At 38.4% G+C, this 16,289-nt stretch overlaps 1 protein-coding gene across 2 annotated transcripts in view; it reads right to left on the minus strand.

Moving 5' to 3' along the window:
• ALB (albumin) overlaps window positions 1-16,289 on the minus strand; it is a 45,626-nt gene that overhangs the window by 11,972 nt on the left and 17,365 nt on the right. The window contains exon 3 of one of the 2 annotated variants that reach the window (XM_065634816.1): window positions 115-158. In XM_065634816.1, the coding sequence (XP_065490888.1) occupies window positions 115-158 (44 nt within the window). Of the gene's footprint in view, window positions 1-114; window positions 225-16,289 lie in introns of those variants that run through there. The other variant, XM_065634817.1, reaches the window with a different exon arrangement.

The following is a 16,289-nucleotide window of genomic DNA, read 5'->3' on the forward strand; positions in this document are numbered from 1 at the left end:
CAAATTTTCTGTTCTCTTTGGATCAAACTTGCAAGAATTGTTTGTGAAATTGCATTAAAGTCATCAAATTGATATGAAAAAGACTGAAAAGACAACTAATTAGTCCTTTCTTACCTGTCCCTCGAGCAACTCTTTGCAGATTCCTGGATGCAGCAGAACTAAAGAGGAAAATAAATGAAATTAATGTTACCCACTTCATGGTTGCAGATTATGATGTGGGCTAAATTATTCAGAAATGCTAGGGAGATTGAAGGGAAAGCATTTGCTTATATACTCTTTGCTACCTGTGTCTGTAAAACATTAACTATAGAGCTGGCATTTGTAGATTTCCATTTTGTCTGAGGAAGATTACAAAACTTGGATTGTCCTTGCCAAAAATGAATTTGATATTATTTGTTTATTATGGGTTACTCTGGGCCTTTTTGTCCTGAAAAAACTGAACCTTCCAGCACCCAAGTAGATAAAGTTTTGCGTAAATTTCCTTATCAAAGGACAAACAAGGAGTTCAAGGCATCAGACAAAAAAGTCATCAAGTCTAATCCTACAGTCGTGCCTTTTTTTTTTTTGCTAGTATTTGTTCAAAAGCCAAGCTGTTTGATATTGTACAGTAGCAATTCATCCAAATAAGACTCCGTCCACATACTTGCTCATAATTAGAGAATTTAAATTTTAGATCAATTTACAAAGATGAGGTGGCTCATCTAGCCTTCAGTATTAAAAATACAGATCAGTAAAATATAACAATGAGCACAAACAGCACCTCCAATTTCAACTGGCTTCCAGATTCTTAAGAAACAGAAGGTAAAGTGTGGAATGGGTACCGAGGAATCAGAGTCTCACAACATATGTAGCTCCAGAGTGGAACAATGTCATGCAGACAAAGGATCTGAGTCAGTAAGTGGGAATTGACACTTTCATGCTATATAGGTCTGCATCTCACTCCAAATTTTGGGACATACACTTAGGCTAACATCCAAGAGGAAGGCTGCCCAAACAGCCAAAGGCCTGATTTGAACACCTGATTTGTGAGGTCTTGTTCTGGTTTTCTGTGGGTACTGCTATTCACCAGGATCCAGAAAACTGCCCAAGACATGTGTAAGCTCATTTGCAAGAGCTGTCATTTCATAATTTTTGCAGTTCCTCATTTGAGCTGACATCCTCCTGAGAGTAATCTCTTAATTAAGCACCACTCTCCTCTTTGAAAGTTTCTATTGATTAGTTGGTAACATAGGAGATCAGATGCAGGAAGAATTGTGAAGTTTGCACAGAGGCCTCGGGCATGGAAAAATGGAAGTTATTTTTCCAGAACACTCAGTGAGAGCCTTCAAAAAAAAAAGGAAGTATGAGGTTGGATCCTTACTGAATGTGAAGCGATGTAGTTCCACAGCAGGAAATACTACGATTTACTTTTAATTAATTTCTCTCTCTGGTGGTTGGATTACAGCCCACCCAACTACTCTCAGTGAGTTGCTGGAGGTTGTGCTCTGCCTCGCAACTCCTTGCTTCTGGAAGCAAGTATCCACCTGGTATAGCTTGGAGTGAGGTCTTGTAATCCTTCTGTAGTCCGTGAACTTCCCTTTTCTGTTCTATTTTTTTTCCTCAAGTGAGCAATTTTACCACTCTATATTATTCCCACTAGGAGTAGTGTGACTAATTCAATTTTCAGTTTTCTGGATATTTGACAAACTAAAAATATTACTTCACTTTGTTTCCAGACTTGCATTTTTTTAACATTTCCTAAATAAATGACGTCCAAGCATAAAATAAATACGTGCAGGCAATTCTCATTTAGAAAAATGTCAAGGCAACGCATCTTGTCTTTCAGAAAGACCATTTGGTTCTCCATGAATAACCACATGAAACTTAGATGAGTTTACAGAATAGTTTGATACCTTGAAATTTCTACTAGCTACTGCTTTTGCAAAAAAGTTTTGCATTTTCCCAGGTCTGCTCCTGATATCTGTGTAGGTGAAAACCAGCATTCTTCTTAGCAGTTTAAATGAACTACCATCTATTTTAGGAATTCAAGGTTATCTGGAGAACTCTTACATGAAAAATAGTGGGAGAAAGACAATTTTGCAGAAAAGCACTCTGGGTTTGTCAGAATGTTAGAAATAAGAATTATTTTTAGGTGGTTCTAGCAAAATCACAACTTTCTGGAGAATTATAGGAATTATGATGAACAATCTGGCCCTTTCAGACCTGTGCTGTTTTCTCCTAACAAAATCTCAGGAAAGAACTGGTTAAACACTTCATTCTGTAACTGGTTTTACTGACCATGTCCCTCTGTCAAAGAACGAGCCTCCACTAAAGCGTGGATCTTTTTGATTAACCTGTAACCTTCAGAATGGCTGACGACTACATAGCATTTTTTTGCACAGTTCCTTAAATCACTGACATTGGGATATATCAGCATTCTGAGTTTGGAAACTTCTGCACACATTTTACATTGATATAAATGGAGAGAGGTTGAATGGTGGATCAAGGGGCTTAAGAATACTTTTTCCAAGATCTCAAATAAAATGAATGCAAGGAGCTAACTCAGCAGTCTGACAAGTACCCTCTGACCCAATGAAAGCCAATGCAAAAATGAAATACAACTTCCCTACAAACATAAGCCTGATATACATGAGTATTGAACCCATGTCTCCTTTCAAATCGTAACAGAGCATTCAGTGACATATAAACACACATTTAGGTGTCATGTTGATAACCATGAAGTGACTGTAAAATGCAACCACACTGGAACATTGCATTCCCCGAATCAAAGTGGTGAAAAAATGTGTTAGTGGCAAATCATGCTTTAGAACAGCTCTTGAGATGCTCTCAGGCTGTATTGAAGCAGTTTTCAGAAAATGACAGCTAGGGAGTGGAAGGGAAAAGTATTTTCTGTTATGCTGAAATTTAGCACAAGAAAAAACCTCAATATGTTATGTTGCATCTTGAAAGCTATCTGGAATTTTCCTCTGCAGCATTGTGCAGTGTTAGCAAGAATACTACTAGTCCACTAGAGTTAATATGTAAGTTTGTAATACAGGGTCCATGTTTATTTCTAGATATCTTCTGTTGTCTGTCCTGTACTTCATGCCAACATTTCATATAACTGCTGAAATAGAGATCTGAACTCCAATGCTGATGTTTGTTTAACCATATTAAATGCCATACTGAGCTTCCTGTTACTCAGTTCTTCCATACTGCATTGACTACATGTTCAACAAAGTTGTCCTGGTATTACAGAAAGAAATTAATCAATTGCATTTTAAGACATATGCACGTCTTAAAATTTTTTCACACACATTTATGTCTAAAGTTACAGATGGTAACTAGTGCTATTTCAGATATGAGGGACCAAAGGACGTTCCAAGTGCAAGTGACCTGCAAAAAAGGGACACACCATTTTAAAATATTCCATCATAACATGCTGTGTTAAGTGAGAGTAGATATAAAGTGGTAACTTCATTCTCAGACTCCCACTGGAGAAATACTTTCAGGGATACCTATTTAACCAACTTCTGTTTGCATATGGCCAAGCTTTGTTTTGTGCTACATCCCCACTTATACTGGATACAACATAATCAGTAAGGATGAGGAGATGCCATTGTACACTCATAGCTCTTATGGAATTTCTTAGCCATGAATTTTACAATAACACCTCCTTTATCAGAAAAAACCCACTTATTCACCTCTGCGTTCAGGTGATTTGCACCTGAAGGAGATATCAGGAGAGTGGGAAGCATTCAGCATTTGAAGGGAAAGCTACTCATATTTCACTGGGATTAATGTCCCTACTAAAAGTTATGTATATGTGGACCAAAATGTACTAAAATTACACGAGCCTTTTGAATAACAAATCTATTATATCTTCGTAAGAACAATGGCCAGAGCACTTTTGGAAAGTAAGTCCTATTCAAAGTGATCTCTCAAAAAAGAAAGACTATTAGTTAACCCCCTAATGTTGCGGCCCTCAATTTTATTTACTGCTGTTTCTTCTTTGTGATTAAAGACCAAAAGTTTATTTGTGTGAAGGAACTGTGAGATGTAACACCAAACCTCAAGACATTCATGTGGCACGATCACAACTACTGCCAGTAATGGCAATTCTGTTTTGAAGGTGGTTTTTCTTTGTTTTACTTTGCCTTTTATGTATCAAATAATAACAGGAAGGAGGGCAACCAACAGGCAATTGGGGTTTTTTCCTCAAAACCAAGAATAGCCTTCTGCAAAAGTGGATGGAACCAGCAAAAAGAATTTCCCTTCTCATTTGTCTGCAGGTGGACGTGAGAAAATGCTGAAAAAGGTATTGCCATCTCCTATTCCCAGTCCTGTGCCTACAGACGTGGGACTTAGCTGGTTTTTTCCTATGGAGAGTAACTCATTTTTAAAATGACTGTAACTATCAGTGTATTTCTAAATAAGTGTCTGTAGTTCTGGACATGTGGTCAGCTACCAGACTTTTACTGCTCTGGTGCTTTATGTTTGCTATTCTTATCGCTGATGTTTGGCTCACATGCAAACCAAGTCAAACATCTCAAACAGATAGGTGCCTTTTATTTGAACAGAGATGGACTCATAGATATAAAATGAGCAAGAAGGCCCATCTGATGCGCAAAGATAAACACGTAAAGAATTTGATTACTGTAGCAGAACAGGCAGAGACCTGCTAAGGTGTCTCTAACAGCATTCCATGACAGGGAATATCTTCTGGGGCACATCCTCAGTTCTGATGTTAAGCCATTCATCTTGGCTGATCAGCCACTCCTCTACAGTTTTACAGAGTTTTCTCTCATTAAAATAAGCATTTTAAGATCAACCAGAATGACTATTCATAGTCTCATTGAACTTAAATATTTCAAACACCTAATTCCAATAAGATAAATCTGTAGTTTACTGTAGTCTTCTGCTAGAACAGATTCAAGACCACAAATCTGCATCCTCAGCACCTAAATAGTTTTGTGAACCTGAACTTCACGCCCAAATCCAGAACACAGACAAGAGCAGACAGCACATGCAGTATTCCATGCTTACTTCAAAGACCTCAGACAGGATAACAAGCAGACCTCATTGACCCCTCTATGCTCTATCATCAAGTCCATCTGGATAGTAGACATTTCTTAATTATGCTGAAAAGCATACCCAAAAAAATGGTTTTCACATGTGTATGAAAATGTTTTCTCTACGTTTTTTTACATATAGTGAATGTATGTTTCCCAGATTGCAAACGTAAGCTTGACTTTGATAACCTGATTGCATAATTTGACATTATACCTTCCAAAGTCCACCTCAAGACACACATACACACACATATGAAAGATTCTGCTTTTTAAAGTTATAACTTTCTTTTTGGTTAGGTAGTCCCCTAATTACCTGTTAACAAGGCATTTACAGCAGCAGGAGCTGGAAAAAGGTTCTTTCACACTATGCTAGCCCTAAAGGCCTTAGGAGGGCCTTGCAAGCAGATGGAGAAGCCACTGGGCTCTATTGAGAACGCTGCACATTTTCATGGTCTGGCTATGGGTTTTCCAATGAATGACATAGCTATTTACCAGGTCTTTCATCTCTATTATAGTTATCTGCATATAAGAAGTAAAAATGGCTCTAATGTATATTTTCAATAACATATTTCCTTCAGAATAGGTGTTTAATAGTATATTGCTATTTATATTTGATGCTTTGTTTTATGAGCAGATCTTCTAAGTATCCTTAGAATGCTAGTAGCAATCATAACCCTCTGATCAGAGCTTATTCTTGTTCTTTCAAGTTCCTGCCTTCGATCTCCAACATACTTACTTTAAATGATGTTTTCCCCTAGGAATAAAATTGCATTTTTAATACCTTTCTTTTCATGATCTAGGACTGCTGTGTGAGAAATCATCTATATGCATCTCACAGTATCTCAGTTTTAGCTCTGCTCTTCCAATAACATAATTTGACAGCATTCTAAGGGTGTGTGAGGTACTTCATAAAAATGCCTTATGATCATTTGCAGTAGGTTCTGAAGACTCTCCTTGCCCAATATGCTGGTGGTTCTTACTACACCTTCAGGTGATTACAAGACACTTGAGTCATGCATACATTTTTCTGTGGTAGTAGTAAGATTAATGTGAAAGCTCCTGGTTAGCATATTTCTAGAAACAATGTCCCAATCCTAGAAACAATGTCCCAATCCCCATCTCTGTGGCAACACTTGGCAGTTGTCTACTCATTCACGCTGCAGAATATCACTGAATTGCAGAATGGGCAAATTAGTCCCTACGCTTTATTGTTTAGATGAACTGTGTCTGATTTGCATTTCCATCCTCTGCTCATCCTTTGGTTTTATATATACCATGCTGACACAGACAAAAACCATGTTAAATACTTTTTAACAAAGCTTTTGATATGATGTAAAAATAGCTCTTAGATATGGGATATCTTCTGTGTTGGTTTTACCTGTTGAAGGAAAGTGCAGGCGAATTAGCAAGTATATCATGTATGGTGCAGTAATGAGCCAGAAATCACCTTGTTCTTCCATCTTCCCTACTTACATTGATAAGAGAGAAGAGATTGAGTTCCTACCTTGCTATACTTCTTGTTTATGTTGTCTTTACATCCAAATTATTCTCTGTTTCAAAATTAATCTCTAAAGCGTTTGAGTCCTGTGAGTGAGCCTTGTTGCCTGTCCTCCATTTCAAATACTGGATATTTGATCCCCAGGTCATCTCACCATCCCTACCGATTTGTCTCACAAAATCCAAAACGTGGTGATGTAGGTGCTTTCCTTATCAAGTAACAGTTGCCAACATCATCCTTTGGCAGCAAGTACAAGAATGGTTTTGTTTTGCCTTGTGAAGTAATACCTTATTGATTGTAGGCATTTCATATTGACTCCTCTATAATGCATTAAACTGCTTGAATTTATCCAAATATACAGCCTTCAATGTTTTGTGAGGGCTATCAGCTGGCAAGTTCTATGACTTCTAAGAATTAGTCTCCTTTTCCATATCCCTGTGACTTTTTTTTAATATCAATACAGGTAGGTAATCTGCAAAGTAGATGAGGTATTGGCTTGATCATTTTATCCATTTCTAGTTATCAGGTTCCTTAAAAAACATCAGCATGATGATATGATACAGGTTAAGTATACATCTAATTACAAAACAAATGTAGGAAGGAATTGAATTATCCTAGGTGCAGTATTACTTCATTCATTAAGTCCTTATCTGAAACAACCTTTTGCTCCGGTATTTTGTGTAAACTTCTTTAATATGCTATCTGTAATTTAAGTTGTTGTGGTGGTATGATTGATGTTTGTTTCATGGTGTAACTGTTGGTGGTGATCTTTTTTTCTTCCTCTTACATAATTCTCCAGAGGTCTTTGGAATCCAGCATGTTCACTTGTGCTCTAGAAACTATTTGGCATTAGTTTTCAATTTTCATGCTGCTGCCTGAGCTCTGCAGCCTGTGTTGTTCTGAGTTTTATCGTCCACCTATTTTTGCTGTTTTATATCCTGCTGATGCCATATCTGCAGAGAAGCTCATATTCTCAGCAGCTGCTTGCATTCTTCTTTAAGGTGCCATTTAAAACCTGTTGGCATAGCTGATACATACATTTCATTAGTGTGTGTTCTCAATAGCACATGAAGCATTGGTTTTGTTTAAACTATTTTTATTTCTGTGCTTCCATTCCCACCAATTTTGATATCTTTTTTCTATGTTTTCATGTTTGGTAAACTGTTGTTGAATCTATTTTACTTACACTTACGTTTAGCTGTGAGCTACTTCATATATTTCTAATGATCCTAACAGATTTGCTGTAAGTTCTCTCAATATTCTCACTGTCTCTGAAGTTCATCCTTTTCACCAGTCTGTCTCTGTCATGCTATTATATTTTGTTTCTGATTGCTAATAAACGGCATTCATCCTCAAAGAAATTGTTGGTGGCACTGTGCCTGGAAAAGTGCAATTGCAGTCAACTGTAGCTTGATGGTCTTCGGCACTATAGAAGCATTCAGTGAACACAGTTCAGTCAAGAGCCAAAGCTGAAAACTTTTGTTTGGCAAGATATTTTTAATATTTCTTTTCTAAATTTAATGTACTTCAGGCTTAGCAGTGAAAGAGATACTGAAAACTTCTGAGGAATGTCAGAAAATGTTTGGAGTTTTTTTAGTTCCGAATTCTTTTAAGGCATTTATCTGTGACCTCAAATTTACAAAAAAATAGCTACAAACATAGCTTTCTTCTAAGTGTAAGCATGTGTACTTACTAAAATCAGAAGAAAAGCATGTTGAGAATGAACTAATGATTCTGGGAGCCATTGGTTTTGCTCGCAACTTGAAACACTGTAAGTATTGAAAAAATTGCTTTGTCTAGTGGGGCTGTAGGACTTCTGCAAAATTTCTGAGATTTTACATGGACTCCTCCATTCTGCACCTGACATACTCAAGTGTTACTGTGCCACTGACAGCCTTTGCCTCTTAGCAGTGCTGACACTTTCTTTGTCCTATTTTCCTTTAGTTCCATCGCAAACTTACAGTTTTCCCATTCTGACCTAAAAACTGTAGAGCTGATAAGTATTTTTCCTTTCATGTCTATCTCTATAGAAACAGATTCTGTGTTACTGTTATAATTGTTCTGTCATTTTGTGCTGGTTTTTTCTGTTAGGGCCTCTGGATTTTTTTAAGTTGGTTTGTTTCTTGGGAAGATAGTAGTTTATCTATTTGAAACAATTTGCAAAACTTCAAGCATTAAGGAAAAAAATAGTGATCCTGTTCCCATTCTTTCTTCCATTTCTTAGTAAGCAATTACTGAATGTGAGGTCCTTACAATTTTGAAAAATGGAAATATGTTTATTCTAAATGATGCTCAGGAGTGGCATTTTCCATCTCAAATATCCCATATTGTCTTGGGAATTTCTTTAGCCATGACTCAGGTCCTGAACTGGCACCTTAACAGGGGAATAGAAGTTTACAGAGCCATTTGTAGGTCCTTGCTGCTGGAGGAATATTTATAGTGCAAGAGAGACAGGTGAATGTGTAGGGAAGAATCTTTTCAGTCCCGTGTATACTGAACAAAGTTCTATCACAGTTGTATTCAAAAGTATTGCTCCTTTCAGCACTTCTATCAGAACTCAGGTTTTCAATTTCTCTCAAAGCCAGTATCTGGATAGAGGTAGGACTCACCTCCTGACATCACAGCACAGAACGCTGAAACTCTAAGAGCAGAGAAGTAAGGATGGACGGGAAGAAATGGGGTCCAGAGATCTGCAGCCCACCAAGCAGGTCTGCCACAGCTAGGACTGAGCCTGTTGCATTCTTTCGAAGCAGGCAGGTTAAGAAATTTTGGAAGTTGCCACCATAATTTACTCATTGACATAAAAAAGATAATCCACTTCTGCATATTATTCTGTTATATTGAATTCTGAGGCTCCATGAATTAAATGTGAAGCTTTTTGTCCCTGAGGCTGAAATCCAAAACCACAGTGAAATATTTAAACATTTTTGTCTTAGCCTCAGAAGCAAAGTTCAATTAGTCAAACCTAAGCATGTGTACTTTTCTGTCTAAAAAATCAATTGTTTTTAACAGCTAAAAGCTTTTGAAGCAGCATTCAAACAGACCATGTTTATTGGGTGAACTCTGGCTTATAGTTCCAGGTCTAGTACTACCCTTAAACGTGAAAAAAAGTCCCAGTGACGTCTTAGAAGAGAATTTGATTTGCAGCAGCAGCAACAAAAATTGTCTTCCTTCTGGTTGCAATTGTCCTTCATACGTTCTCCTTTCCCTGTATTTCTTACAATATAGCATGTAATACTGGAAAACTGGGATTCTCAATATTAAGGAAGTGACTAAAAATAGCATGAAATGGAGGAAATGTTGCTTGTTTGGTTTGTTTGTTTTTCTTTAGAATAGTGCTTGCAAACTCTGATTTTCCAAAGAGACAAGTGATTTGGGGTACCTAAATTGAGAGCCTTCAGTAAGATCTGATTTTAAAAGAGAGATTTCTCAGTAAGTTCTAAGAATCAGAAAAATTTCATCTGATCAAGCTTAACAAAGATCCATATGATTCATGTGGTTCTCTTCAGTAATAAAAGAATTTATCCAGATAGTTACATCAAAGGAATCAAAAAGAGGCACTGGATAGATCTGTGGCTTTTCAAAGGCTGAATAGCTTTTTTTTTTTTTTAATTTGAATGCTAACCCAAGAATCCTTCTCAAGTCATGAAAATAAATATTAACTCTTTGCACATGAGCCTTTTAGTGTTGCCCTTTGGATCAACTAGCCAGTGGCTGTAGTTGCTAGGCCATTCCTCTATACTGCCTTCCAACCCCATGCTGACAGTCTTTGACATTTGCTTTCTGTTCAAATGCCTTTTATTCTAATATCAACAGTCGTTCAATATTGCCAGTCAAGCATGTTCATAATCAAAGTATAGGTCTCAAAATGAACTCTTTAAACTAAATTATAGCAGTGAATTTGCAGTTGCTCTTATCTGGCTCCTGCACTTCTAAGCGAACTTAGGTTTCTGACTTTTCTCCATGAATATGAGAGCTGGAAACAGAGTGGGATTTGTCTTACTAAGCTTCAGGTATCTACAACACAGGCACATGAGCTATTCTCACTGCAAAGAGACTTTAGGCTTTAGGCAGGTGCTTGATTTAGAAAGAGAGGAATCCTACCCTGTGTCTCTTACAGCGACAGGGTGGGATGAGGAGTCCTCCTGTCCACAGCTAGTTGTATTACCTGGTTTATATGTTACATCTTCCTCCTGTTTCTTACGGATTTTCCATACCAGGGTTGCCTAAGGTTGCTAGATTCCTTGCTCCCTGGGAAGGGAAGGTGGAAGCTGTGCCAATTAGGGGTTGAACCAAATTTCTCATAGTTCCTATTGGCAGAGTGGAGAGCCCAGTGCTGAGCCAAGACCTAAGACTCAGCTCCTGGTGAAAGAACAGAAAATCGGAAAATACTGAGAGTCTGACATGAACATGAGTCTCACAGTCTCCAAAGTCCTGCTGCACGATCAGGCACTGTAGTCTCATTGCTGTCAGCCCTGTAAGAGTTTGGGGATTCCCAGCTTCCTGTCAGGGAGCCTGGATGCTTCGCATCCCAGAACTCTGATGTTCTTGGCTCATTTGACTGTGCGGCCCAAAGCTAGAAATCCTACAAGCACAGGGCCCGCCTCGCTACAGGTTTGTTAAAGCCAAAATGGTTCTATAGGAAACATAAATCTGGATTTCACAAAAGTTTAGCAGAACTGCGATGTTTCCAGTGAAACCTTTTATGTGAAAACTGTGCAAGAAATAGGTAGACCAGACCTACTTTATGTCATAATGGTTGCTTGCTCAGAAATATCACCAGAACATCTTTGCTCCTCCTGAAGACAACAGTAAAACTCCCAATAGGAGCCTGAGCTAGGGCAGCACTGAATCCATGTGAAATTACCCTTATGAATGCATTCATTGTTCCTAGGGATCACAGAATCACAGAATGTTAGGGATTGGAAGGGACCTCAAAAGATCACCTAGTCCAATCCCCCTGCCGGAGCAGGAACACCTAGATGAGGTTACACAGGAATGTGTCCAGGCGGGTTTTGAATGTCTCCAGAGAAGGAGACTCCACAACCCCCCTGAGCAGCATGTTCCGGTGTTCTATTACCCTCACTGAGAAGAAGTTTCTTCTCAAATTTAAGTGGAACCTCTTGTGTTCCAGTTTGAACCCATTACCCCTTGTCTTATCATTGGTTGTCACTGAGAAGAGCCTGGCTCCATCCTCGTGACACTCACCCTTTATGTATTTATAAACATTAATGAGGTCACCCCTCAGTCTCCTCTTCTCCAAGCTAAAGAGACCCAGCTCCCTCAGCCTTTCCTCATAAGGGAGATGCTCCACTCCCTTAATCATCTTTGTTGCCCTGCGCTGGACTCTCTCCAGCAGTTCCCTGTCCTTCTTGAACTGAGGGCCCAGAACTGGACACAACATTCCAGATGTGGTCTCACCAGGGCAGAGTAGAGGGGAAGGACAACCTCTCTCGACCCACTAACCACACTCCATCTAATACACCCCAGGATGCCATTGGCCTTCTTGGCCGCAAGGGCACAGTGCTGGCTCATGGTCATCCTGCTGTTCACCAGGACCCCCAGGTCCCTTTCCCCTATACTGCTCTCTAATAGGTCATTCCCCAACTTATACTGGAGATGGTGTTTTGTGGTTTACAACCAAAGCAGTTCAAGAAACAGTGAACATTTAAAATGCTCAGACCTTTCAAATGACAAATATCTTTCAATCTGCTAACCCTGACCTATGTTCAATAAAAATTCAAAACAAATTAACAACCTACAACACTACAACCCTAGGACTAGTACTCACCTATGACCTACATGAACAAATGCCCATTTCTCAGACTAGAAACGACAGAGTCCAGCTACTGTGCATGACCTTGATGTCTCTTCTCAGACACCAAGACTGGCCATTTGTGAAAGATTCAGCCTTTAGAGTGGTTATTATTCTCCTCTTCAGAGTTTTAGGAATGTGCAGATTAGATTGTATTAGTCACAGTGACACACTCAGACATGTAAACTCACACCCACTCCAAGTCTTCCAAGCTGCAAAAGCAAATCTGAGTGTTGAATTTATTCTTCCAATTGTAAGGAACAATCTTAAATCTAAAAACTTGAAAGGATTGAAATAGTCAGCCAAAAGTTGACTAGTGTAATTCCTGGATATCTTACCCTGGAATATGTACAAAGCATGATTTGTCTTGAAAAGACCAAGCCTCATGTTCCTTGGGTGCTTTCTTACTGTCAGAAAATCCATACAAAAAGGAACACAGTATGAGTAAAATTAGATGTCCATGAAGAAGTGAGGTTTCAGTTGAAATTCTACATATGGAAAGTGCAGGCTACATCATTACCAGCAATATAAGTTCGGAATGTTTGACACTATTCCCACTAACACAGAATAACGTTTCTGGTCCTGCAGTCCTCATTTTGTCTTACACTGACAATCCCCTGAAAGTGAGTGAATCTAGACGAATGCAATGTGAATTATACCTGCAAAACCAAACTTTGGGTTAGTGCCTGATTTCATGCAATAGTGAGATGTGAATTAGAAGACATCCTGTAAATGTACCTTCCATTACAAATGTGACCATTGAAACCAAGTATAAAATCAAGACAACGAAAAGATAGCACTTTGTCACCAGGTCTGCCTCTAAAATTAAGGTATCATCTGAACGGAAATTCAAGAATGCCTTTTCCTTTTTTAAGATATACAGACCCAGACCCTAAAAAAGATTTGTAGTTGTCATGGTTTAGAAGCAACAAATGTGGATGCCCTTGGCTAGTCATCTTCACTGTTTTATGGATAAGATGTATTTTTATCAGTCCTCATGGCAGTTATTCATGAAACTTTGCACTGAATTTTCTGTTCTCTGGAAAAAACACACAGTTATTTTACCATGTAGTAACAAACAAAAACTGCACGGACATGGACTTAGGTCATTTTACTTTGCCACCCACAAGAAGAACAATTAATGATCAAGCTGGTTAAAGAATTCAAAACAGGTGAACATAACATTAGAAATAAAAATTACTGTGGTGAGAAGGTGAAATTTAGACTACGCCTCCCAAGGAATTTCTGGGTAGGGTTTTTTGTCTGTTGGTGGTGGTTTTTTGTTTGTTTCGTTTTGTCTTTTTTTCATTAAAAAAGGAAAAAGAATGCTATTTTATTTGTTTCCTGGTTATCATGTAGGACAACTATCTATTTCTACTTCTGAAAGGAAAATCAAGTACCCCCCTTCCTTCTTTTAGTATATAACTTCATCTTAAATTTGGTAAGGACAGATTTAAATGAAGCAAATCAGAGACTCATGTCTGTTGAGCACTGATCTTGCCTGAGTAGCTATGTGAGAACTCAATAAGGTTGTCAGGCCCTTTGTGTAGGATTTTGAAATATATTCAGCATTGGTCAAATTCTGGTCATGCCAAAGTTGGTGCTAAAACTCGTCTGACTCCACTGGAAAACACATTAGATAAAACTGTGTGCTTTTGAAAAGTGCAATGCTTATTTATCCCAGTTGTGACCAGAGAACTGGATAGCTGAGAAAAAAAAGATGAGAAACTGCTGAATAATGAAGTAATAATCAAACTTCTCTTGAGTAAAGTAACAGCTAAGATCACAGATTAATTCATGTTAGGATGAAATTAAAATCTTTATCCTGCCCTGAGGTCTGTGCAGGCAAGCCTTTATACCAGTGGATCTTCAAAGATAACAATGACAAGCATGCTTATTTGTGAGCGCAACACTGAAGCCAATGCTCTATGCAAGGTTAAACTCCAGGAGACACTGGTTAGCATAAATGTTGCAGAAACAGTTTATTTTTATACAAGTGGATACAATTAAAACTGGGATGATGCTCTTCATGCAAAAGGCTTTTTATTAGGCCTCGGTTTTAAAAGGTAGGGGTTTAATTTACAAAAGCACCAAGATGTATTATATCTCGGATCCTTCCATATGGACTTTAGACACTCTCTGCAATATTTTAAGCAAGTTATTCCACACCAAATTACACAAATATTTTTAGTCTGGTTAGTGGAAGAGTAGGAAATGTCCATGTCACACAGGAAAGTATTAGTGTGGGTTTGGTTTAATTATCTCCTGCATGTGAGGCCAAGCAACCGACTCAAAACTGCACCTGAAGACTAGTGCAGATGGAACACCAGTAATAGATGAAAAGGCTGTTGCAATGAGCTATGGGAAAAGTACAGGCTGAGAGGAGCTCTGGCAAAAATGCAGAAGGCACAAATATGGACAGAAAAAGCAGGCTTCTCTCAGGTTATATTGCTATTATTCTAAAACTGATGTTAAGGTCTAATCCTTTCCTAAAAGAGAGTTCTGGCAGAGAAAGCTACTATGTGTGCTGGAGTAAATAGGTTATTAGCATTTGATAAGAGCTAGTTTGGACTAACATGGAGCAAGCCTTTGAAAGTCATCAGGTGGAAAAAGTATGCCACCTACTGTTAATAAAACTTTCACACAGAGAAGCAGTGTACCTCAATGTTGAGAAAAATGTAATCTTCTTGTGGGCAAAGAAGGGGCTGTTATTTCAGGTAACCAGCAACGTCATTGTTATAGACTATTCCCATTTACGGATTAACTATCCCAGAATAAGAAGCTTGGAAGCTGTTTCTCCATACTTCGTTGCACTGGTGAAAGATACTAAAATACAAGAATGCCTCAGCGATACCTAAAAAAGTCAGTATATCAATTATTTTTGCTAGCTTGACGGGTACTGCGGCAGTCAGGCCATACCATTACACCAGGATAAGAGTTTGCCTATGTTAATTGTACTTCTTTCCCTTCTTTTATTTAGGTTGCTTTAAGAAAAAAACACATGACAGGTGTCTAGAAGCGATCAGACTGATACTGCTCAAATAACCCTGGAAGCTACCTATTATAGCCAGTGGTCAAAGGTAGAGGCATAGGAACAAAACCAGAGAGAAAAAGCATTTGCAATGTATAGGTCTCATTCTTGGCTCTGTCATTAACATTCTGTGCGACTGTTTCTACTTTGCTAGATCTCTTTGGGTCTGCTTACTCTCTTTTATAAGATTTATCTGTCTATTGCACACATATTTGTGGTCAGAACTGCCTATCAGAAAGAATCTGGGTTGGGGATCGGACTAGATGATCTTTCAAGGTCCCTTCCAATCCTTAACATTCTGTAACTCTGTGATTCTGTGATCTGTATGGTACCAATACAGAAATCCTGACGCACGTGAGAATGGCAATGTTCTCAGAAGGCAAAGCATTTCTATATTTTCTTAACTTAAGAACTTTGCAGAAATGTTTGCTATTTTAAATAGTAATATTCAGCAAGCATCAGATGGTGATAATAGGGGGATGATGTGCCAATGAAATACAAAAAGATGGTGCATCTGTGCAATTTCTCTTTTCTTACTGAGCCCACAGGGCCTTCAGCATTCTGCCTTGTGGCCATGGAGGGAGCACTACCACCACCTAGCAGTAGCCTGATGGAGTAAGGCTCCTTTAAGAAATGTCCATTCTTCAGTAGAAAATACCACTTCAGTATGTCACGATTTTACCCATTTTTGTTTCTTAGGGAAACACTTCAACAAAATGTAAATATTGTTACTCTGTCTGAACTACACTGTAGCTAGGAGCCACTGACTTCACCTGTATTGTTCTACATAGGTTTGCAGAGCTGACGATTCACAAACCACATGGCTCTTACTTGTCCTTTTTTGTGAATATACATGACACACACAACACACACACATATACACGTAGTTAATGT

Source organism: Caloenas nicobarica, chromosome 4 (genome assembly GCF_036013445.1).
Source record: "Caloenas nicobarica isolate bCalNic1 chromosome 4, bCalNic1.hap1, whole genome shotgun sequence".
NCBI classification, from domain to species: domain Eukaryota; kingdom Metazoa; phylum Chordata; class Aves; order Columbiformes; family Columbidae; genus Caloenas; species Caloenas nicobarica.